At 42.1% G+C, this 26,113-nt stretch overlaps 1 protein-coding gene across 1 annotated transcript; it reads left to right on the forward strand.

Annotated features, from left to right (window-relative positions):
- The first annotated feature begins 337 nt into the window (after positions 1 to 337).
- SRD5A2 (steroid 5 alpha-reductase 2) lies at positions 338 to 24,743 on the forward strand. The gene is made up of 5 exons (XM_079299084.1): positions 338 to 646; positions 20,015 to 20,178; positions 21,718 to 21,819; positions 22,750 to 22,900; positions 23,431 to 24,743. Exons 1-5 carry the CDS (start codon positions 363 to 365, stop codon positions 23,495 to 23,497), a joined length of 768 nt encoding a protein of 255 aa, XP_079155210.1. The 5' UTR covers positions 338 to 362; the 3' UTR covers positions 23,498 to 24,743.
- Positions 24,744 to 26,113: the final 1,370 nt, after the last annotated feature.

The raw sequence follows: 26,113 nt of genomic DNA on the forward strand, positions 1-26,113 counted from the left end.
TGGATGGATGGAGTGGTACAGCCCCTCTCCGGGCGGGTCGGAATGGAGGAAGTGAGGGATGGAGGGGTACAGCTCGCCTTTGGACGGGTCGGGATGGATGGGTGGGTGGATGGATGGATGGATGGATGGATGGATGGATGGATGGATGGATGGATGGATGGATGGATGGATGGATGGATGGAGGGGTGAAGCTCCCCTCCGGGCGGGTCGGGGCGCCTCGCCCGCTCCGGCACGAGGGGCTGCACCCTGTGACGAGCCCGGGCGCTGGGAGGCAGCGCGGCGGGGCGGGGTGACGGCCGCGGCTCTAATAAGGCCGGGGCTGGCGCTGGCCGAGGGCTGTTTGCCCCCGCCCGCCCCCGAGCATGCAGTGCCTCCCCGGGCTGGTGCTGGCGCTGAGCTCGCTGCTGGGCGCCCTGGCGCTGCTGCAGCTCTCGCTGCACCTGCGGGTGCCGTCCCGCTACGGGAAGCACGAGGAGCGGCTGGCGCGGCCGCGGGGCCGGCTGCCGGCGCGCTGCGCCTGGTTCCTGCAGGAGCTGCCCTCCTTCCTGGTGCCCGCGCTGCTGCTGGCGCTGCGCAGCCCGCCCCGCCTCGAGCCGCTCGGCTGCCGCCTCCTCTGCTGCCTCTTCTGCTGGCACTACTTCTACAGGTACCGCCGCCGGGCGCGGCTCCCGCCGGCCGCCCCGGGAGCCCGCACCGAGGGGAGCTGCGGGAGCGGGAGCCGGGCGGGCGGCGGGGCCGGGGCAGGTCCCGGCTGCAGCATCGCTCCCTCCCGATCCCGCTGGCCAGCCCCGCAGCGTGCGGACCGGCCGGGGGGCATCTCTGGGACGAGCAGGTGGTGCTCGGGTGCTTGGAGCGGGGAAGAGGATGGATGCTTTGAATTGTTATCTTAGCGGGAAGGGAAAAGAAAAGAAAAAGAGAAAAGAAAAAAAAAAAAAAAAAAAAAAGAAAGGTTTCTCTAAGCTGAAGCCAAGGTTTGGATGAAACTCATCCAAATATTATGTAAAGTTCCGTAGGGAGCGCTTGTTGCGGGCAGGAAAAGCAGCGGCGGCCGTGGGAATAGGCGCGAGGCTGGCCGGGACTAACCCGCGGAGCGCCGGGAGCGGCACCGCCCGGCTCCGGCCAGCGCGGGCACCACCTCGGCTCCTTGGGCTCCGCTCCTCATCCTCGCTCCACTGCCCAAGCACCGGTTATGTCTGCCTTTCTTCCTTTTTCTTTCTTTCTTTTTTTTTTTTTTTTTTTTTTTTTTATTTTTTTTTTTTTTTTTTTTATTTTTTTTTTTTTTTCCTTTCTATATATTTTCTTTTTAGAAACCTGGTCTTGTCAGGCTACAACGAATGCTGTAACTTTAATTAATTCTGTATTTACTAACCAGGAGCTCAAAGAAATACTAGAGTTTTCATCCAGTGTTGGTGATAACTTTGAAGAGACATAGCTCTACGATTGTCACTCATTTCTGCAGTCAGCGAGACTTGGTTCTGGAGAATGTCACCAGAATCCATCTTCTGCTCCACTTCCATTTTCAGTGGAGTTCTTTAGGAGAAAGTTGAATTTTAGTTTTCTGTTTATGGGGAAAAAAAGGCTTTTGTTCACAAATGGCAAGTGCAGGTGAAAATGTTACACCATTATATAGTAAAGAACAATGTAACATCTGAGGCAAAACTTTGACTTGATTTGCCATTTTTCACCACCATTCATCTGTTTTTTATTTTGTTTCATATTTGATTGTAATTTTGCTTGTAATATTTGATGAGAAATTGTTATTTGCTACTCAACCAAAACCAGTATAATGAAAATCCAGTTGCAGTATCTCTACAGATAGTTTAGGGATAGAAACTCAAGGCTGTTGTGGAGAAATTTAAAACAGGGAATGGTTTACGGTGCTAAAACACTATTTTAGACGTGTATTTGTTATCACTCCCATTGTCTTTGCTGCAGGAGTCAGCTGGAGGACACACCCATGACATATTTGGCTTCCAGAAAGCTAGATGTATTGATTATATGTAGTCACACAGAGTTTAGTTTAATGTGCTCTGTTATTGTACAAGAATTTCTGATTGTTTGAGAAACACAACTATCAATGAACACCTCCAGACAACTGAAAGAAATGTTACCCTGCCAGCATGCATACATCTATTGACTCTGTGGCTTCTTTTACAAATTTACTGCTGGACTTGGGCAAAACTTTTCACACTTTTTCTTTCCCAGACAGCTCGAGGATCTTCTCATCTGTAGCTGGAGTATACTTCTTCTCCTGTAAAAGTAAAAGCCCTCACTTCAACCAAGTCTCTATAAAACTTTTCTTTCTAATACAGCATGTTACTCCAATATTATTCTCACAGAATGCAGCCCCTTCTCACACAAGCCATTCTGACATTCTGCTGAATCAATTAATATTTGAAATGTTGTATCAAATACTAATACTCTGCTGTTATGAAATAAAACAGCAAAATCACAAAATAGAAGTTTTTCTGGGTTTTGCCTGACAATATGTAGGACAGGCAGGTAGGTTCTTTGAGGGATCCTTGGCAGAATGACCTATGGCCACATAGTTGTGGTTATAATTTAAGTCTTATTGATAACATTAAAGTTTTAACAATCAGCACAACTAATTGTTATCTACAGTTTCTAGCAGGTAAGATAATTTATTGTTACAGAGAATTTTTTAGCCATTAGCATATTTTATAATTAAACAGTTTCTGCATCTTATTTTCTAGACTTTTTAGCAATCTAGACTTCTTGGTTACTTGGACACTCTGGAGGTTGGGTCAAATTCTTAGCAATCAGTAGGTGACCCAATCACAGTAATTTGGATTAAGCCTTTAACTAAAAGAATGGGACTTAGTCCGTGGAGAAAGATGACAACAATGGAGGAGACATCCCTGACCACTGGGAATTCACAGGTTTTGCCATCCAGAATCAGCTCCATTCTAAGCCCATCTCCAGCTCCTGGATTTTCTAGGCAGTATCTCATGGGATATTCATCCCTGTTCCATGGCTGAGTGGCTTCCCTGTTCCATGCTGAGTGCCACCACATCCTGGTGACAATGCTGGTGACCCAGATGTCTTATTGCACAGCTGAAAAAGGTGTAGAAAGAAGTGCACTTACATATTTTGTGCACATGCATATTATGGCTGTTTGCCTATAAAATGATGTGGAATAGATCATATTACCAAGGGTTTCTGGTAACACAGGATTAGAACATTCCATTGCCATACAGTGTTTGAAAAGAGGTTCAGTAATTTCACTGTTGAAAAGAGGTTCAGTAGTTTGATATAACAGTCAGGATATAGTTTGACTTTTTGGGTTTTCTTTTGGTTTGTTTTGATTTTCTTTTTTTAAATTTTATTATCTTGGAATAATCTAACAACAATATGAAATACTTCTGTGATTAAACTTGATTGCAAGGGTAATGAGTAAAGTGTTAAATCAATCAATAATAAAATTGCATCTACCTAATGGGTGTAGCCTACTGCATTTTCTGACTAAATTTTGAAATGAATAAAGATGTTCCACTCTTAATTATAAATGTATTTTGTTAATCCACTCCTCCTTTTACTACTCATCATCTGGTATCTGTACTTAAGCATTCCTCTATGTATGAAACAGTTTCTTTGTATATTGTTGCACAATTTAGTGACTTCTTTCTCTCCACAGGGAAGCTTTTATAATTCCTAATTTTGTCTCATCTGCTATAGCAAACATACATGAGCAAGGGAAGTTTTCATTTGAGGTATGCTCTGAAGGACATTATAGTCCATAATGGAGAAACACAGACTTTCAAAGGACTGCTGTGCTTAGCTGTTCTACCTTCTTGTATGTTCCAGCCTGCTGTGTTGCCCTAGTAGCTTCTTTTAGACCAAAGCATGTATCTCAGAGTAACCTCGAGTCTTGATCTGAAGATGCCCGAAAATGAAAAATCCATCATTTTTTTAATGGAGAAATCCAGTGTTTTCTTTGGTAGTGCTAACTTCTGAATTATTTTACCCTTACTTAAACATGTTTAAAATGTCTTGCTTAAATTTGACTGGTCTTGATTTTCTCCCAGTGGGCCTTTCTCCTTCTGTCCACCCTGTGCTAATTTGAAGCACTCCATAGTGTCCTTCAGTATTTTCTTACCATGGTATCACTTACACGGTACTGGATCATGTTTTAACTTGCTTGTTGTAGAGCTGTCAAGTTCTCTGTCAGCATCAGTTTGATCCAGATAATATAGGAGCACGATTGTATTTCTGGTGCATTAATTACTGCACATGATGTGGTATTTATGCTGAATTTATGGGCTTGTGGTGGACTTATGCCAGATACAGGGGAATAGACATTACCTGATCTGACACAGAGTTAGAGTAGTGCAGACACATGATACTTCATCCAACATGAAGTTGGTCAGGATAAAGTTACCTTTTCATAAATTTAGGAACAGGTTTAAGCCGGCGTAATTAACTTGTCCTGCATTTGGACATGGTGTCAAATAGCTACAATATTTTTTTTTAATTTGAACTGAGTTATCCTAAACTAGATTTATAATATCACTGAACCACAGCAGACAACTCTCAATGCAAGAATATTTTTCCCCCTCTCAGTCCTCAGATAATTTCTGTGGCTTTTTTTCCCCCCTCTCCTTTTCTTTTCTATCTCAATTTTAAAATGAAGACATCAGTGTGTGATGTGAAACACAGTACCAGAGTTGCAGTAGCGTGTCTAACATTACTTTCCTGTTCCCTCATCCTATCTGATGTTTACAGACTGGGAGAGTGCTTTTCTGTTTGGAGTCACAGAGGGACATCCTGTGTTTCCAGGCTACTTAGAGCACTCTGGAGCTGGTGTAACCCAGATTGTAACCAAGGTTACAATCTATTGCTCCTTAGGAGTGGTTTTCATTTATGTCACTGTATTTCTTTTATTTTAAAATAACTTTTATATGAGCACGCTGTCTAGAATTTGTGCCATCAGTGGTGCAAATAAATCAGTGGCAATTTTGTATTTATTGTCAGGTTCTTAAGGAATATGCTGGAGTGTTGAAAGGACCACCCAAGTCCTGTTCTGGAAACTGGGTTGAGGCTGATGGTGCCTCATTGACAAGGACTTTAGAGGACCTCTCTGCTGGCCAGCAGGAGTCCTGTGAGCAGCTCTGGCAGGTGCTGAGCCCCATCTAGCCCAGTGCTGACACAGAAAGGAGAGCTCACCTGGGCACTGACCCTGCCCACTGGGCCAGCCCTCCCCCAGTGCTGCCCAGAGCTGAGACTTTCTGTCTGAGGATTCAGGGGGAGTGGATGGAGCCAGGAGACCTCCCCTCCATCCTGCCTTGTCCAGTGGTGAGCTGTGACAGCAGCATGCTCTCTGCCTTCCTCTGCCACCGCTAGGCAGCAGCCTCTCTCTTTGTGGCTTTCAGGGAGGGACAAGGCAGGATGCTGCTGCTGCTGCTGCTGCTGCTGCTGCTGCTGCTGCTGCTGAGGGGAGGAGAAGGAATGGAGAAATCCCACCCCCAGCCTCCTTGGCTGCTCTCCTTAGTTAGCCAGCTCTTTGTATCTCAATGTGCACTTTAGTAGCACAGCATGGTGTGAATGTCATCAAATTCAAATCCTCTCTGCTGCTAAAGATAACATTCTTAAAACCTGAATTACTTGGAGTCTGAAAAGAACTGAAATCTGAGTTTTCACGTCTGTTTTCAGCAGTGTCTTCACTTTCCCAGGGTAGGTTCTGTGATGGTAGGAGACTCCAAAAGTGATGGGGTGGGAAGGCAGAGAAAAGGAAGGAGAAAGTGAGAAAATAAACGACTGCCAAGTCTGCCATCTGTGTATGCAGTCTCTGTGGAAAGCTGGTCATGAGCTGGAAATGATGAGCAGTGTAAAATGTATGTACAGGAACATTTCTTGTACTAATGACTTACAAAGCATTTTACTTTGAAATGTAGTTTGTAATACAGCCTTTCCTGCTGGAGGGGCAGTGCTGGGAATGCCAGCAGAAGCCCTTGGGTGGCAGGGAGAAACCTGTTTGCTGCCTTTCCATTTTGCAGTCCAGCTTCAAAAACCAAAGGTGGGAAACAACATGAGGCAATGAGAGGAAGCCTTTGCAATCCAATTCCATACAAACCTTAATGCTGCAATTCTCTTGCCAGTGAGGAAGACAGAGTGGTGAGGGAGCAGACGAGATGCCACCATGTGCAATGGCAGCAGGGAAGGCCCCACTGACTTACCAAGGGAATCCTCAAAGCAGAGGTGTAAGAGACAAGGTGCTGCACTTATCCCTTCTGTGCTGCCCTTAATAGCTGGGGCACAAGCAACTTAAAGAGGCACTTCAGTTTCAAAGACCACCTAGAATTACTTTACTTATTTATTTTCTTCTCTTGCAACTTTGTTTTAGTCAAGTCAAATCTTTGTTTCCTATTTTACTTTGTTATTATATTAACAAACCAAACTGCTGTTTTCATTTCTGGAGTGCCCTGGGGTGAATCTGAAAGACATGAAGGCTGCTCTTTGAGACCCAGACTCCTCTGGTTGCAGGTGACCCCTTTGGTGTGCCTGTAGCTGGCCTTCTACAAATTGACATATTTCTAAAAAGATCAGGGAACGCAAAATTTTGTGGCAAGACAATAAGAAAGAGGAGCGTTTGAAAACTGCATCCTCACATGAGTTTTTAAGACTTCTTTTGGCCAGTTCCCCTCTCTCTGGAGCTAAGCTGAGGGGGGGAAAGAAAAAGGCTGTTGCTCTCCCCTGGCTCTGCAGAAAGCAGATCCTGCTGTACTGCTTGGTTGGTCAGGCAGGTGCCATGTTTACCTGGACACACCTGGGCTGTCTCTTTTTTCAAGTGGGAATAGCTACTCATGATCAGTAAGAAAAGCAGCTCAAGCCTCCAGAGAAATGCAGGTGGATGGAGGCTCCAAATGACTAAGTCATTTATAAATGAATTTGCTCATAATTTTTAGAGGTATTCTGTATCAGTTCATTCAGGGTTTGAATTTGATTTTTGAAACATGAAGTGGATAAACAAAAATTAGGTTAAGTTTGAAGGATATTTATGTATTTAAGTGGTACTCTCCTTGCTAGTGGTGCATATAACCAGACTGATAATAACCACTAGGTCTAATAGTTCCAATTCACAGATTATTTTTTTCCCCCACAGAGATAGTTATTTCATCATTTGGTCTTAGAAAGTTACCATTACTAAATGTCAATAACTAAAGACATTTTAATTGTTGGCCTCTTGCAACCTCTATAATTAACCTCCCAACACAAAATCTGCAGGTATTTTGACAAATAAAAAATCCTGTTCTCTTTTCCTTCACCTTGATGCTTTGGAATAGACCCTGACCAGATTCCTTTTGGCCCTCACCAGCTACACAGTAGCACATTTACATCCTCTCTCCTGCTGTTTGGCCTTGGCAGTAATTCTAGATCTGTCAGCAATATCCCTAACATAGGCTGGCCATTTGCTCTGCCTCTTCTATGTATTCCTAGCTCCCCAGCCATCCCAGTGCATTCCAATAATGCTAATATATAATTTCTTCTCTTCTGTGAAAATACTAGATTCATTTCTGCTATTTTTTTGTCCAGATTCCTCATATTAATGTATTAATAGCTAACAAAAGTGTCTCTTCACATGCTTTGCCTCAGAATTGTAAAATGCTCATGTAGCCAGTGCTGGTGTGGAGTTTGCTTCCTTGCAGTCTTGTCTAGCATTATGAATTACCTTCCTAATTCTGCTCTCAAAACAGAATACTCTCTGATTGCCTTCCTAACAATTAGCACAAATAGTCCTACCTATACATTCCTTTCCCAATGGAAAGTAGGCTAACATTACAGAAACCTAATTGCTCATTCCAAATTGTGCCTGTGTGATTTTTTCCTTTTTCTCTTGGTCTGCAAAATTTTCTGTAGAGATAACTTAAGGCTTTTCTGTTTCTTCACTTCTTTTCAAGACAACATGCCTCTTGGGAGTATCTTTAGATGCTAATTGACTTGTGCTGTTTTGCTGGTACCAGGCAGCTTTACATGCACTAAAGAAGTTCCCATGCCTCTCTGAGACCTCACTTTTACTGTTAATTGCAAAATTACTGCCCAAACTGCAGGGGGCAGACACATGAGCCACCAGGACATCACCAAGGCACAAAAATGTTCCTCTGACCCCACTGATCCCAAACCTGCGTGAGGTTTTGAGTCCATTGAGGAAGTTAAAGCACTTGCTATCCTTATATCCTTAAATCCTTAGGATGAGCTTAAATCCTGATAAAATGATAATATTCTGAGCTCCAAACTCCACTGGGCTTTGGTAAGGCTGGTAGGGATATAAAGGTCTGGACTTGCATTGCAACAGTCCCAGTGTTGATATCAGAAAAACAGTTATAAAGTGTTATAATAACACAGAGACAGAAAAAATAATGAAATTATATGCAGGAGTTTTCGTAAATGTTTTTACTTGAAAATAGTAATGTTTCTATCAAAGAAGAAAATTATTTGTTTTAATCATGAGATGTCTGTAGTATTCCATTATTGGGGAATTTGTTTGGCTACTCTTTTAAGTAGGAAATAAAAACCAAGAGAAAAGTGTTAAGGTCTGTTCCATATGCCCAGTGGGAATTTGTGATGGATCTTGCTCCTTCGAAATCCACAAATCTGATTTTTTTTTATTTCATATCATAGTAGAGGCAGCCATTATGGAGGAGGTAAGCTAATAAACATTGTTTGACAAAAGGGCACACTTTAATAGCCCCTTTGTGCACTCAAAACCTGGTATAATTAGGTAATTTGCCAGTTTTATTGAGCTCCGTTAAGAAAAATAAAATTGTGAAATAACATCCTAGTAGTATGATTATAAATCAGTGTCCATTCTAGACATTGCATATTTCCCTTGGTGTAAGTTATATTCTTGGTATCTCCTTCAAAATTAATTATGGTCAAGAAAGGTTATGATAAAGAAACACCTTCAAACTTAAATTAAGAGAAAATTCTTAAGTTATACACCTCCAAGTCCTTCTTTGTTCAGAAACTGATTGAAATGTGGCAGCTGAATTGATCAGTAGGGTGATCCTTACTGAATTTGGTCAAATAATTAAATCCATATACATCCGCACCCATTTAAATGTAAGAGTTGCATGACCCTTTGCTGGCCACTCAGCTGACAATCTCATCATTTATGCAGCATCTCATTGTTACAACAATAGCAATGGGATTACTGTGTTATAAAACCCAACAAAACAAAACTAATTAAAACTGAGTTAAAATATTCCATATAGGGAAATGTGAAAAGGCAACTCATAAGGAGAAAAAACAGTATATTTTTCCACAGGTCTAAATTTATTCTAAGAACCAGCCAAATACTGCATAGCTGTGAACTTTTGAAGCACCAGTTGCTACTGTAATAATGCCTAAGGACGCCAGAATGTTTCACCATTCCTAGGAAGCTGTATCCAAATAAGACCTTCAACAACAGTGAAAAAAAGTGCTGTTTGAAGGAAGCTGGGTTTGACCTCCTCCTTCCTAGCCACCCTTTATAAACATAGAATAGAGTAGCAGCACCCACAGATAGCTTTTGCCAGGTGTAAGATACCATTTTGCTAGAGTTCACCAAATTAATCCAACACCTGCCATGCTGGGAGAGTGTCTCCCAGAAATGGCTCTGGAAAGTGTCACCTTATCAAGTCTGCCTTCAGGGAGATGTGTTGTCTGCTAGAGAAAGAGGGTTTGCCGAGGGGGGATGCTGAGGAACATATCAGTTCCCAGGCAAGACCTTGCTGAAGCAGATCTGGAGGCAGGGTGATGACCTGCAGCTCTTTGACCTGCTGGTAAAGATGGGCTGGGTGACTTTCCCACAAAGCCAAGTCTCCTTGATCTAGGTTGTCATGCCATCATTCAGGGTGGCCTGGAAAGCTACAGAGAGCTCTGAGTAAGTTAGCTGGGCTACCCAAAGAAATATAGCCATGTTAGCATGGTCTCCTGCAAGAGATGTATCTGTGAATGCCTCCAGACAGCGTGGTCCTAAGCAAACCTTCCAGTGACTCCTGTCACACATCTAGGGTAGGACAATGCATGGAACTCTACTAAACTTCTGCTGCTCCTGAGAACAGGAGAGGAAGAAATGCTGAGGGATGACAGAGAGAAAGAAAAGTACTTACTGTACGCTGCTGAGGGGTTTTTGCCTATTTGCTTCTCTTTAGATCCCTTTTTGTTGTTGTTTTTTTAAATAAGAAAGAACTATTAAAGCATTCACATTTTAAAACTTGGCCCAGATGAAGGTTGCTAAAGTGAGACACGTCTCTGGCTCTTCCTAGGGAAAGCAATTTAAACTTGGCGGAGTTGTGCGAGAAGCGCGTTTGTATCTGTGCAAACACAAAGGTCGTCAGCTAACATTTTTAGAGTCTGTTCCCCTGGTTCATCTGAGGTTATGAGCAGGACCACAGCACTCAAGCCTGCAATCCAGCCAAGTATGCTCTAGGCTGGCACTGTAGGGGCAGAGCAAGACTTTTCTGGCTGCTAGGATAATCAATGGGGAAGAAGTGGTCTCCAAGTTGCAGTTCTGGCAATATGTATTAGGAAAAATACAACCTGTCTTGAATGCAGGGAAATAAAAACCACTGTGAGGTTTACAGTCAGGGCTACAAGGTGGGAAGAGATAGAAAGGTCAGGTGAAAGAGCACAAGGAGGGACAAGTAGGAGAGTTAAAAACAGCTGGGGCAGTAGTGGGGCAGGAGTGAGGAGAAATGGGAAGGAAAATGTTATCATGTGAGAGGGCAATATCCAGGTATCAAGAGATGGTACTGACACTGTGCTGAGTGATTCACTCAGCAGCTTTCAGTGGTAGGAAATCTTTGGACATATTTTTTGAGGAAACAGAGACAATTGTTGCTCAGAATCAGCTCATTGCATTTTTTCTTTAAGAAAAAAACATGGCTTATAAATCTTCTAGTTATTTTAATGTAAGCACAAACTCAGAATCTGATCTGGTCACTTCAAATTTTGTTTCTGTCTATGTGTATGTACTGCCATGAGTGCCATGAGATCGTAGAGGTTCAGTATGTTGGCTGGATGTAATCTGACCAAGATTTAATGTTGAATAAGGATAGATTACCAATTGTCTGTCTTCCTTTGGTCATTTCTCAGGCCCACATGGACAATTTATGGAAAATAATGACACTATCTGGCAAGCTCAGTTGTAAGAGCACAGGTCTGTGCATCATTGGATTTTGTGCCAGTTTTCATGTAGATGCGTCCTTCTGCTCTGGTCACGATCTCAGCCTCTGTGAACTCTTAGAACTCTCTGCCCCAGTAGAGCAGGGAACTTTTTGAAGTGCACAGCATAGTGTCTGATTAAGTTACTCTGGCATGTATTTCACACTTTTGGCAGACTCCCCCAGTTTAGCCACAGGAACAAAGTGATCTGCTTTCATAAATATCAAGAGATTATTTCTGAAGAAGAAAGGAGGGAGATACCTTTGGCTGGCTCAGGCTTTGACACACTATGTCTTAGATAAAACAACAAATATTCTCATAATCTCCAAGTAATGTTGCCCTTTAGATGCTATTAAGTAGTAGAAGTAATCATGGAGCACTGTGAGATCTGCATATTTGTCATCACCTCAATCCATCTAGTCAAATTGAACTTTAATCCCAATATAAGTAGTCCTGTCCTCTAATCCCCATGAAAGTACAAATTTGGACCAAGTTTAGTTAGGGTTTCAATTGTGATAGCTGGCCTGGTTCTGAGTCCATCAGAGCCTCTCTCTGACCAAAATAGCACTATGTTCCCATTCCCAGGCAGCTCCTGGCCACATACAGCCCTCAAATTTTTTTCTCATTCCTGATGGACATTTGTCTGGTCTGTCTTCAACAATTGCTGCTTGTTCAGACTCTTAGTATGTTCCAATGCTTCATTGTCTTTCCCTAATATCTTAGCTGCATTTTCTATACACCTATTCAGGCTTATTGCTACTTACTGTGTTCTCAGCAGACAAGGAGGATGCTTGACTCCTTTCTTCTTTGCAGGAACTTTTTATACAGTTGCAGATTGTGGTGATGTCTTCCACTGGTTTTCTCTTAGTTATTTTAAAGAGCCCTGAGTCCTTCAGTCTTTCTTCATCTCACACTTCCCAGAACACCGTTGTTTTTCTTTGGGCTGCTTCCACTTTGTCTCTTACAGAGAGCTGGGCAGAGTATCATTTAAGCTCCTACTAGCACCATGCAAAGGGGAAAGATGACCTCAGGTGTCTCCAACAACATGCCCATTCCCACAATACATTCTTAACATTTGTCTTTTTCACAATTGCCTGACATCACTGGCTTATGCTCAGTTTGCCACCTACCAGCATGCCCTCTCCTATCCAGCCCATTTTTCAGCTTGTCTTTTACATTTGGTCTTAGTTAAATGCAGTATTTTGCCATTGTCTTTATTGAATTAAATTGACTGTTTTAAAGCTATCAAACATGTATTTCAAGACTATTCTAAATTCTGGCTTTCATTCTTGATGTGCTCAACATCTCTCAAAGCTGCTCCAGCCACAAACATTACAAATATTTTTTTTCCCCCAGAGGCATAATATTAATGAAAAAACTCCTGAGTAGGACCAGAAAAGTGTTTACAGAACCTCCCTCAAAAGATCTTTCTAGTTTGATAGTAAACAATTGTTAATTTTCTTGATATAATTTTTCAATCAGTTTTGAAGCTGCTTAACATTCTCTAAACCAGGAAACTCCAAGTTACTTATAAGGTTGACAGGTGAGACAGAGTAGACAATTGAAGGTTAAGACACAGGACATCATCTGCTCCTATAATACATCCCATTTAAGTCAATTCCTTCACTCAACAAACCTATTTCATGAAAATAGGGTTACCTAAGTCCCATGTTGAAATGAGTCCTGTCTCCTCGCACATATTCAGGACCCTGAGTCAAAGGGGCTGTTTCAAGTATTACTGCATAGACAAGAAGTCCACCAAGCTGCACATTCTGCACTCCACTAACTTGGCTCTCCATTGTCTGAAGACAAACTGAGTTTGTGATCTCAGCAGGGATCTGTACAGGGCACACATTCCCTTTGCTCTATTAGCTGCACTTTACCTACTTTGGCTATGAAAGAAAAAAGAACTTTTAAAAGATCCTCATCTTTCTGATGAATATGCCAAATTTAACACAGGGTGGTGAAAAAGGTGTTAATATTTGGTTCATTTGACTTTTGTTAATATTTGGTTTATCTGGTTCTTGTTTCAGTTGCCTTTGGTTAAGTGCAGTCAATCAATTCTTCCCTTTTGTTTAGTTCAGCTCTCATTCTGATCTCCTTTCCACACTACAAACAAAAATGTGAAAAATAAGTGGCTGGGTGATAGCAAATGAAAATGAAAGATTATTTTAAATTAGGAATATTTCAAATTTTTTGGTGTTATACCAAAATAGGAACATTTAAGAAACAAATATGCTGGTATAAATGTATACTGAGTGTAATTTGCTGATGGATTGTGCCATGCTGTGGCAGCTTGATAGCGCACCAAAACCAGCAATTCTGTTCTTGGTGTCTCTACAAAATGCATAATAATTGAAATACAGTGCTTTGATCCTATATTTGCAAAACCAGTATGGTACTTTTCATGATTCAATGCCTTTTTACAGAAGAATTCTCCCTTGTTGGTTCTGTCTAGATGCTGGTAGTCACTGGGAGATACCAGATTTTCTAGTGACATTTTCAAAAATAATGGAAGAAACCCAAGAGGAGTAATGAAGTAATTTATAAACAAAATTGCAAAACACTTTTGAAACCTGGCCCCTGTTGCAGTGAATTTAGAAGAGCAAAAATTTTTGCCTTGGAGTCAAGCCTACACAATTCTTCTCTACTAATTAAAACCAAATACCCTTTTTAAGGTCTTATTCCTTTCCTTTTCCCTAATTTGTTTTCCAGCCACTTATATTTTATTAAATATAGCACATCCAATAATATGTCTATTTAATGTGAAGAGGACTAAGCTTTATCCATAAACTATATTTATCCTTCTTACTTTGCTAAATGCACATCATGCCTACAATTTATATCAATCAATGAGGCATTACTAACTAGTTCTAGATGGTCACAATGACTAATTGAGGTGTTTATAATGTACAAACTGAGTATTACATAGCTCAGATGTCTTAAATTTATCCAGGGTTAAATGCACCACGGTCTTTTTTTCTTCAGTGATTGACACTGATGCAGAAGCACCATTTTTAGCCTTTCTTGTCAGATACACATGCTTTTGAAAATACTTTTCCCTATAACCCCCTTTATTCAAAGGCAGTAGTAAGAAACTAAGCTTGTCTGACCTGTCACTAAGGTTTCAACCTGAAGTCTGTTTTTAGCTCTGTGGCCACTAGTCAAAGGCAGCTGCTGATTCCTTCTGCAAGTGCTGTCACCCATGGTGTCAGCCTTCCTGGCACAGCAAGTACCACTCTGGAGCTTTACTCATAAATGCTGGTGTTAAGCAACTGCTAATCTATTCTAGGGAGTTTATCATCTTTGAGATGTGCAGTTTGTATAAAATGTTAGATGAGTCATGAGGCATTATGAAAGCCTGAAGGTGTCATGCTGGATTTGAGCAGAGGTCCCTCACAGTCAGCACTCTGTCTTGGCAGAAGCCAGTGTCAGATCATTCAGAATAAAATGCAGTAAATGGTGATCAATTGTCCTCAGCAGCTGTTACCTTCTGCCTCTCTTCAATGGAAAATAATTTATCCCCTGAAATAAAAAAATTAATTCCAAATCTTTGTACTCTCCTTATTAAAGAACATGCCTTTGTCTGTAATTTCTGATAATTCCCCTTCTCCCAGTCATCCCTAGCTTTTTACTTGAGTGCTTTTTCTATATTACATTTAATAGAAATGTCATTGCATTCAAACTAACTTCCTTTCAGTATCATGACAGTTGTTGGTCACAGCTATTCAGCTCTCCAAATAAATTATTTTCTAGTACTGTGTTTCATTTTTTATTTCAAGTAAGTTTATTCTTATTAATCTTCAGTACAAGTTCAGCAGCCCCCAGAGCTCAGTACAGCAGTCACTTACAAGTCTCTTCTCATTTTGCCTCTGAATTCTACTGCATTTCTGATGTCCTTGCATCAAATCAGAGCTGCCCAGACCTTCTCTTTCCCATTGCCTTTCTTCTCAAGAGCTCCTTGAAGCCAAATTGTGGTGCCATGTGTCTCAGGGTTTCCTCAGTTCTTCTCCCATCCCTTGATCAGATGTATGCCTCTATCTTTTGCCCAAGAAAGATGAGTCTGCTCCTGCCAGAATTCTTCCTCCAGCCCTGGACCTGATACTGAGAGACCACAAAGACAGACAGTCCCTACAAACAGGCTTCAGGTTGGATGAATCTTGGAAATGAACCACAAACATCCCAAGGACAGCAGATTGAGCCAATTTTTTTAGATAGAATCCTCAGAAATGAGCCTGATATGGCAGGTTTAGTATTGTTTTATACAGCCGAATCATAAGATTTTCAATCATATATCTATCTTTTTATTCCTTAAACTATAGCCATTGAAATTTGTCCAAAGATCTTCAGAGGAACATAGAAGTAGAAGTGGAAGTACAAGTAGAAGTAGGAGCATTTTGGATGTGGAAAAATACTGCTGCCTTGGGAAGGGGAGCTCATTCCAACTTTGTTTTCTCCACCTCTAGATAAATAAATCTGCATTATTAAAACAAAAAGTTAGTTCTCTCACTCCCCTCACTGACTCTGCTCAATGATTTGAGTTTACAAACTGGGCCACAGTCCAGCAAGTGATTACAGTTATCTGATGGTTTCACATTGTCCCAGTGATGCAGGAATGAGGAACATTCCTGCCCCAGTCAGGAAATGTGCCCTGCAGCTGGGATCACCCAGTGGCACTCACAGCACTGTTGTAGCTCTGGCTGGACATCAGCTCCAGAAAAAGAGCTCAGCTCCTGAATTTACAGCTTCCTTACATCAGGAGCTGAGATACAGCTGCAATACAGGAGATGAGGTCTGCTGTCTGTCCTGCACCTGCAGTGGGTGTTGGCAGAGGCTCAGTGGGCAGTCCGTGATTCCTGCCTGCTGGAATTGCTGCTGTGTCACCTGGGTGTAGCCCAGGTTTTGTTCCTGAGTCTGTGACAGAGCATGTCTCACTGGGCAGACCCTAACAAAAGGGACAAGGTCCACTCTGCACACTACAAATAGCTGCTAATAACCTGCTTTTTGTCTGAATATTCCTGGCTGATGATGTTCTCAGACTGTTGCAGAGTAAATGGGGAAGGGCAAAGCATCTCAGGGTAGGATTTTTGAGGAGAGGAATATGACAGGTGAGGAGTTTTTACTTGCATTGTGATGCTGGGGCATCTGTAGATATCATGATGAAGGAGGGTTAAAATGATTAATTTCACTTTTGAAAGTATTTTGGAATATTTTGTTTTACTTTTCCTTTAAACTGATAGCAAATTAGCATGCTGTTCAGAACTGAAGGCTTACTCATTGAATTTTTTTAAACCCAGTCTGGGATAATTGAAAATTTTTAATTTGCCACAGGAAAATTAGGTGCCAAGTTGTGTCCTGGTGTGGACTTTGGACAGTTTTCTCCTATAAATATTCAATGAGAATTAGTGTAACACAACTCAAAACCAGTAAAAGTTTAAAATTACCTCAGAATGCATTTAACCTACAAATAATGGGGCTCAGAAAGTATGTGCAGGCTAAGCAGCAGCAGATGTCTTTGGGACCTCTCATTTGACATACACCTTTTGCACCTTGGCTCATCCTCACCAGGGATTCAGGGCAGGCACTGCCCCCCACCATCTAAGGAGAACCCAAAAATCCCTGCAAGGACTCAGAGCATTCCTGGTCAGGGGAAGTCCATAAGTCTCTTCTGGAAGCTGGCCAGGGTCACAGGGGATGGGGCCAGGGCATTCAGACCATGCCCCAGCATGAGTAGGACAGAGCTGGGTCATGGCCAGCACCTGCTGTCGAGGAGAAAGGCACCACATCAGCCCTGCCCACCTTGCAATCTCTCTGCTTCCTAGTGCTTTGCTCATCCTGGTGAGGAGAACGGGCAGACACAGCAGCAGGCTGGTGGCCCACAGGCCTGGAGGAGCCAGGGGTCCTCCATTCTTGGCACCCTTCACCCAGTTGCCCCAGATGTAAAGCACCTTTAGTTTCCAGAGTGACACGTGGGCTGTTACTGCCTGAAATACAGCATCTAGGGTCTGGAGAGGAGAGGAGACAGCAGGAGCATAAACATCTGGTGACAATGTCTGGTTGTCATCTCTGACAATCTACTCTTAGTGGACTATGACAACATTTGGGGAAAGATTCCTGCCTTCCATGGAAAGAAGAGCAAACCTATACTTTCCCTTGGTTTAGGTGAGAGTCTCCAGAGTTTTCAAGAAGCTGGACTAATACCTTTAAGATGAAATTTGATGCAATGTCAAATGATTTTCTCATCAAAACTTGTTCTTTTGGAAAATAAATGATGGGGAAGAAAATGAATAATTCATTATTCATTCATTTGAAAAGAAGCTGTTGGCAATGGTTTAGTCAGATGCAGAGCCTTTGGCTGGTAAAGATAATAAAGGAATAATGAATTAGTCATCAATACTGCACCGAAAGTAAAAGGTCAAATTTGTCATTGGACTAAAACCAAAAGGCCAGATTTGTTCTATTATTCTAAAATGGTGGTCTTCAAGCCCCCTTTGATTTCCACTCTGCAAAATATCTCCAGCAGAGCTGCAGACTCCTCCATGGAATAGTTAAACCTATTAAATGCCCCAGCTTTATCTCTGCTGCTTTTTCAAATCTCATCAGGAGTAGTTTGTGCACCCTCAACTAGCCATGTAGTACAATCTGATACAGAGAATTGAATCTGGCCTCTGGTTTTACAGATCCACAGAGATTTCCTTGGGGAATTTGTTCCACAGCAAAGATTCTTGGATGAAATCCTGACTGGGCTTGTCCAAACTGTTATGAGGCAGGATTATAGTGATGCCAGGATTTTACTACCTCAACAGCTAAACAAAGCTGGTGCCTCCTGGCTCCCCTGCCATTGTACTTTTACTTTGCATGCAGATTCCTTCTGTCCTGTGTGTACTCCGTGGCAGAGAGGTCTGTGGCCTCCTGTTACTGCAGGAATAGTCACCTTTCAAGGGTCTATAACCTCTACCCTGCAACAGCAGAACCAGGAAACAGCACAGAAACAATCAGTTCTTCTGGGACCTGAGCAACTTCTGTTTGCATCAGCTGTAAAAACTCAGAGACTCTTAAAACTGACTGGTTTTGGCAAAGGATAAAGCAGTGCCAGTCCTACTTGAATCTGTTGTATAAATTCACCTCCTAAACTCATTTTGTGTGGTTTGCATCATTCTCTCTTCCATCCAATTTGCTGTCTTCAAGCATGCATTTGCAAGTTTCACATTTTTGTCATAATTGTTCAGGTCAAATTTGTCAATATGACTTCAACAGCAGATCAGAATGCTAAAGCTGGCCTCTCCTACTCATAACTCCAGCACCACATTCCCAAAGGGCAAGCCCAGTGATTATTGGTGACATTAATCCAAAGAGCATTCCTTTCCATTCTGTCATAAATATGACAAATGTGATACTACCATCTGAAGAATATTTTCCATACCTCTTACGTTTCTCTTTCTTTAAAAATATTTAGCACTTCTGCATCACAGCTGCCTTAATTGTTGGAAATCTGTCTTACCTTGCTTTGGAAAGCAGTGAATATATTAGCATGTTGCTGCTTGTACTCTGCTTACTCACTTCCAGACATAGTATGACTTAATCTAGATTTATAATATTATGACATTTTATGCCTCATCTTGCTTAAGTTGACACTGGCAACATGGGATGTGAATTACTTATCAGCAATGCTTATATACTGACATGATGAGCACCATCCAAAGCTCAGGAGGGCAAAAGAAAGAAATTGAGAGTGTAGATTTTACCAATTGGCCAGGTGAGAAAACACTTACTAAAAAATTGATTTAACTTCTCTGTTTCACTCTCCCAGGGATGATATGGATTGTCCAAAGTGTGAAGGGGAATACTCCCACCTGAGGCAAACATATATATAAGTTAAAACTATACAAGCACTGATTATTTGCTCACACAGATGTTAATGCTACTGTTAGCACAGCTGTCGTCTAAGAAACCCTAGGTGCTGTAGCTGCATGGAAATCTTGGTGTTTAGCATATTAAAGGGCTGTAGCTCTTCTTATTTTAAACAAAAGCTTGTAAGCCTGTAGGGGAGGCAGGGACTGGAGGCAAAGCAGCTCCCCAGGCAGGCAAAAACTGTTCTGCCTGTAGGTTAGAGTGTCCAAGCAGAGCAGGACAGAGCTGCTGTGTGTTAAAGATACTTGGGGGTCTCTTTCTGACTGAAGTGGGAGAGGCTGGGAAAGGAGATTTCTTCTTAGGCTGTAAGGGGGTGAGAGAGCCAGTGGGGTCTCAACACTGCCTTCAACCCCATCTGCCACCATGGATTAAAGCCTTCAGGGATCAGTCTTGTAGTGGGATCTGGAATGCCTTCTCCATAGCAAAGCTCCTCCAGGATGCTGATGCTCCCTGGCACAGTAATCCTCATCTGGAGAATCAGTATTGCAATGGGCACTGCCCTTCACCAATATCAGTGATGTCTGAACATCACTGTCCCCATGTCCTTCCACAGCAACCCATCTTCCCTTGGCTCACTGGAGCATTAAATCAAGTCTTAAAATGAAAAGGCTGATTGTGGGCATGAATTCCTCATTTTTGCCAACAAGTGCAGAGAAAGGCACAGAGACATTCTCAAAGCATCATTGAATCTGGATGAGCTTTCTAACTTCCCACCTTGTGTGCAGTCCTGAAGGACCAGGAAAAGATGAGTATCTGTAGGATTTCATGTTCCCATTAATTGCTGATCTTATATTGTTGCAGTTATTTTCATTTTTTTTGTCTTTATTGACCTATTTTCTACTTTGTGCTTTGTTCAAGTTTTTTTCCCCCACAGCAGAGAAATTGCAAATACAATGTTATCATGAGCAATGTGCTGACTTTTTTTTCTTATCTACCTTAGGACATTTATTTACCCTTTCTTCACTAGAGGCAGACCTTTCCCACTGCAATTGCTTTTCTTTGGCATGTTATTCTGTATCTATAATGGCTTCCTCCAGGGGTACTACCTGATTTACTGCGCTGAATATCCAAACGATTGGTGCACCGACATCAGATTTACATCAGGTAATTACAGCTGCAGGATTCCCAAGATATAATCTCCTAGCAATTTGTAAGCATTTTGAATTATGTCCTAATCTCCAGTGAACATGTGAGTCAAACCTGTTGTGATGGAAATCAGCATAAGACCTGCCTGCTGGCCCGGATAAAACAAGTAAATGTGCAGTAACTTTTTTATTATTTTTTTCTGCTAGGCAGCCACCTTTGAAGGTATATGATGCTATTTGATAGTCTCAAATCTCGAGCTTTGTTTTCTTGACACCACTGCAGAGCCTCCTGCTGCTGTGGGCCGTGGAGAGGCAATCTCAGGCCCCAGGTGCATGGGGGTGTGCCCTTGCCCAGCCAGAAGCGTGCACCCAGCAGCAGCTGTGTGCGAGACCAAGCTGTGGCTTTCTCTGCCCTGCCAGGGGGCTTTGCACTTGATACAGCTATTCTGAATAGGAGAGAAAAGGAGGGCAAAACCCCAGCATGAATGAGGCTTTAGGGACAAAGAGCTCTTTTTTCTCGTGTAAGGCACAGGGGAAGATTAGAGATCACGCACAGTCTGGTTGTATGTTAATACAATTCCTTTATATTCTGTAACTTATTAGCCTAGCTGGATTTCACCCTGTAAAATCCCTCAGAGAATAACTGAACAAGAGCAGTTAGATGGCATTACAGATTCGGTACTGTGCTAAGAGTGGTTCTTAAATGTAAACGTAGAAATGAGGATTTTGAGAAACACAGAGGTCTGAGGAAATGTTTTGGATATGACAAGCACAAACTAACCAAGGTATTCCCTGTACCCTGTTTCAGACCATGGATCCAAGCTCAGCGGTTTCAGACAGCATCATATATTAAAAATTCTGTACCTTGTTTAGTAAGACCTCCCATACCTAACATAGAAAATACCAAATCACCTAATTTGAATGATTGATAAAACATGTCTTTATTATGGAAAAAATCAGCACACATACTATTTCTTTTCTTGCTTTCCAGTCATTGTCACAGGTGGTTTGCTCAGTGTCCAATGTGGCATGAAATGCAGGGCATGTCACCTGCATGCCAGCATCCTTCAGCAAGAATCTGCTTCCATCCACGCCCATGCTCTGTCCAGGCAGCCTCACTGGCAGTGGACTGAGAGGTGCTGAGATGCAGGTTCCTTCCCCAGCTCCAGTGATGTGCTGGATATGTTTGTATCTCTGTGCTGCTCTTTGCTCAGCAGCAAAAGCAGGGTATTGGCACTTCTACAGCTCAGAGCTTACTCTGCTGTCATGTCCACAGCTGTGGGGTCCATGGGGTACTTTGTGAGCCCCCCTTGAGTGTTCAATAAATGGTGACAGTGGTAACCTGGAAAGTTCACCTGAAGGTGCTCTGGTGTCACCTGTGCTTCTCCTGTTCAGTAGCCTTCCTGGTAGCAATGCATCTTTTGACTTCAAAAAGAATCCACCCACCTGACATTATGACCCCTATCTGTCTGCTGCAAAGACAAACCTCATATATGAGCCTCAGTAGGGATATCTAGGCAGAGCTCTCCTTCTAATCCATTTCTTGTTGTTTTCTTAGGCCTCCTCTTATTTCTGCTGGGAATGGGAATCAACATCCACAGTGATCTCCTGCTGCGCCAGCTGAGGAAACCCGGGGAAGTCACTTACAAGATTCCTCAAGGTATTTTCTTATCCCCCATTTCCTTGAAGGAAGCAGGGCAGCAGAATAAAGGATGTTTCCTGACTGAATCCACAGGAGAGTGACAGTAATGGCAGAGAAGCTGGTCCTGCACAGGTGCTTGGTTCAGGTGCCCCCCTGACCTGCAGGGGCAGGAGTCTCTGGAAAACATCAACAGTGAGGAGAGATTTTAAGACATTGGCTGGTAATTCTGAGAAGTTTGAAGTGGGACACAGGAAGAGGATTTTAACTTTGCAAAAGGCAGCTGCAAAGAAGGAAATAGTCTTCTCTATGCCCAGTTAGAAGTAGTAGAGGACTTCTTACTGTGCAAAAGGTGGATTCAAAGTGTAAACCTTAGGGGAAAATAGTAACAACAAGGATGCAAGGTGCTGAGTTGCCTTTCCAGGAAATGTCTAGCTTTGTATAGCAATATTGATGGGGATCTATGAATTTCTTGGGCTTGGTATTGACTCCTTCTGCTGGCTTGTTATGGATGGTGATGTGTCTCTCCCAGTTTCTCCAATATTTACCTGCCTCTTGTAAATGCTGTGAAAAACTGAGATCCAGATTTTGCATTCTCCAAAGGTAGTGAAGTTGCAAAATATTTTTAGGGCATAAAAAGAATTGACTAATGCTAATTATTATAATTTATATCTAATAATGGTTTTTCTTAAGTTATTTTCCAAATGAAAATGAATAATTGTGAAAGTGCTGGAAACATCTGAGTCAGAGTCCCCCTTGGCTCCTGTATTTATACAAGAATTTCAAGAAAGATCCCCCTGTGGCATGGCTCCACTGGCTTCAGGGAAGTGTTTAGGTTCTGCTATGGGCTGAATAAGAAAGCGTACATATTCTGCTGCTGACTTTATGTGAAGAACCTTCCATGTGCAGGTGATGACTCTAAAAAATGAAATATTTTGTCTGTTGCTGCAGGAGGACTGTTCACCTACGTTTCTGGAGCCAACTACTTTGGAGAAATTGTGGAATGGTTTGGTTTTGCCATTGCAACCTGGTCCCTGCCAGCCTTCGCCTTTGCCTTTTTCACTCTTTGCTGCATTGGTCCACGTGCTTATCACCATCACAGGTATCAAACTGTTCCTTGCCATATGCTGCTACTTCCCCTTGGAATGCAGTGTGCAAAATGCCAGGGAGGACCAGAGCCAGGCTTTGGGATAAAACTGAAATGTAATGCCACGTAGAGGAGGTGCATTGGCTGATTTGTGTAAGGCAGGCAGTCAGCTGGAGCCCCTGTCAAGTGGGCCTGGCCTGACTCATTTCATCCATGAGCTGCGTCACTGCTTCCACCCTGCTACAGCCTCTTTTTACTGAGCCTCATGAGTGTGAGCCTTTCCTAAGCTTTCCCTTGCAACCTCTGCAGTCCCTTGGAGTAGGTATGCTCTAAATTCCTAAAATTTCTACTTAGACCTGTTAGAACCTTAGCAGTATTATCAGTTAATTAAATAACCAGGTGTAAATAGTTTCTGAACTGCTCTTTTGCTGAGTAACACACAGAGATAACAAAGCTTGGAGCAGCTTTAAGGCTCCTCAGCTGATCTGTATTGAAATTGTGCACTTTATGTATGCAGGTTCACTGTCTTGCTTATTTTTTTTCAGGTACTATCTCAAGACATTTACGGACTATCCAAAATCAAGGAAAGCCTTGATTCCTTTTGTTTTTTAATGATTGAAATATGGACTCTTTCTTTTGTTTTTATAGGATATTTTTTTCAGGTCCTAGTTTTAATGCTAGGTCTGACTATAATTAATTGTTTTGATGATAACCCAGGATTGTAACAGAAAAGAAGGTCATTTGGAATGGAAGTTCTTGTTTTAATTAGAGGGGAAATTGCAGATACCTGTGGGCAAAAGGACTCCCAAAAAACCACATTTGCTTCTCAGTGCAGTTCTATCTACAGGAAAACAAATATGTAACTGCATTGACATCGGAGAAAAAAAACATTGGCTAAATATTGTTGCAGAAAAGTAGAAAGTCTTCAGCAGCCACTCCAATTTATAGCACTTCTGCAACTGCTTCTTCCTGCCTCCACGCTGTAGCACGTGTGCCCTCGCTCTGCTGGCAGTGCCCCACGCGTTCCCACACTTTAAACCAGAGAGGGGTCTCATTTGCCCCAAAAAAAAATTACTTTTCAAGTAAATAAAATGAAATAAAATGAATTATTTTTCATCTAAAAGCCATCTTAACTCCCAGAAACATGATGTAACAAGAGGGAACTTGTGCTGGCACAAGGCTGGAGCAGCGTGCCGTGGCACAGAGGTGAGGCGAGGTACACAGAGATGAAAGCTGGCACTCACAATGTCTGTGTTCCTTCCTTAAGCATTGCTTTCCTCACTGTCAGATAATTAATCTTCAGCCATCAGGGTTTGTTTTTTAAATGTACTTTGTTATAGAAATTGCAGCTCCATTAGCATTTCTTTTCTCTTGCAAATACAGATCTTTTTTTCCGAATAAAAATTTTTCCACTCAAAACCGCTCAGTTGTTGTTCATAAAAAGATTTGAAATGGTGATGTATGACAAAAATTACAACAAATAAAAAGCTCTGTGTTGAAGAAAATGTTCTCTGACACTGGCAGTACATTTTGTCTACGGAGAATATTTTCAGATATTCTTATTAGGAAATGATGCAGAGGTATTATTGAATTTTTACAGAAAGACAGAATGCCTTTTCCTAATTTCAGGGTAGTTAGGAATTTTCCAAAAAATGTCATTAACCCAAATAAGGAAGAGATGTCTTCTTGGATGCTGATAGTTTTAGTTACCCTTTAGAGCATAAAATCCTGCTAAGAATTATGCTGCTGAAAAGAAAAAGACCAGACTGTATATATGAAACATACTACCTGCTGTTGGAGTAACCTGATTGATTGTATGCAATTTCCTCCAAAACACAATAAAATTTACATGAAACACTGAGCTGTGTTGGCCTATAATTTACTGTTTTCAGAAACAAGTCTCTGTGATGTCACTTACCAAGTTCTGCTCACACCAGCTTCCTCCTTCTGGAAAAACCCTCCCTTCTTTGCTCATATTATAAGTCATCTTCACTACCACAGAGCAGAGCAGCCAGCTGAGGCTGGGTCCTGCTGTACAGTCCCTCTTCAGCCCACAGGACAACCATGTGGAGGCAAAGGTAAGGAAGGAAGAAAATAAGATGCAAGCAGAATTATTGTTGCACGGGATGAGAGTTTCTACATTAGCACCACATCGTGTTTGCTTTGGGTACCTTATTTAAAGCAAGGCTGGAGGCAATGAGGATACCAGGTTGGAGGGTATGATCCCTTCCCCAGGAGTGGATGCTGAGTGTGAGCAGCAGCCTTGCTCTCCAGAGCTCCTTCCCTCAGCACATCCTCCTTGATCATCCTCCTTGCAATTTTTCCCTCCAAAGCTTTACAAGTGGAGATACATCAAATAGCCCATGTGTGCCAGTGTCCCTAGCTGCTGTTTTCATCTTTTTCTGAGCTGGGGGAGAGCAGGGACCATGCTCTGTTTCACCCTTTTGACCAGAACAGGACTGGTCATGGAGAGGTGAGCAGGCTCTCCCCATATGGAGATCCCCTGTGGGAGTGTACCAAGGCAGCACACCTCCTGAGAAATTTCTTTCATCATTCCTCACTTTCATAAGGAAAAGTATATTCCCCTTGTCTGTAGGAGAAAAAATGCAGGAATCATTTTAATATCCTTCTGCTCAAGCCTCTGAAGTTATGTACACATATACATATACAGTATTTTGCAAAGCAGCACCTCTCTGACTTTCTTTGCAATGTCCTTTTGTTCTGCCAAAGCCCAACAGATGTGTCCTCTGCTGGTTAGCATTTTAAATAACAGCTCATTCCTTTTCTACCCCTTTGCAATACTGTTTTTTCTTGTTTAGTTTCCTTCCATCATTCACATCATAGTCTTCATTAATCTTGGAGGAACATTTATGTTTAGGTGCTGTTTGCCTGGAAAGAGCCTCCCTCAGAACAGCTCTTAGTGCTGCTGCTCTGACAGAAAGACCTCTCTCTTTCACAGAGCTGCTAACCCAGCCTTCATCCCTGCTGTCAATCTACTGGGAAAATGAGTCCTTTATTCCCAGGACTCTTGTTAATTTAATTATTTTTGTACCAAGCGGTTTTTTTTCAAAACCTGACTTCCTGCAAACATGCACTATACTGCCATGGTAATGTACAAATGGTTTAATCATGCATCTGACAGTTTCTGCTGCAGAATGTATTTTCTGCTCCTAAGAGATCAGTCAGACCACTTATAAACTCCAGAATTTAGATATCTAATCTCTTCTG

Source organism: Erithacus rubecula (assembly GCF_903797595.1).
Source record: "Erithacus rubecula genome assembly, chromosome: 2".
NCBI classification, from domain to species: Eukaryota; Metazoa; Chordata; class Aves; order Passeriformes; family Muscicapidae; genus Erithacus; species Erithacus rubecula.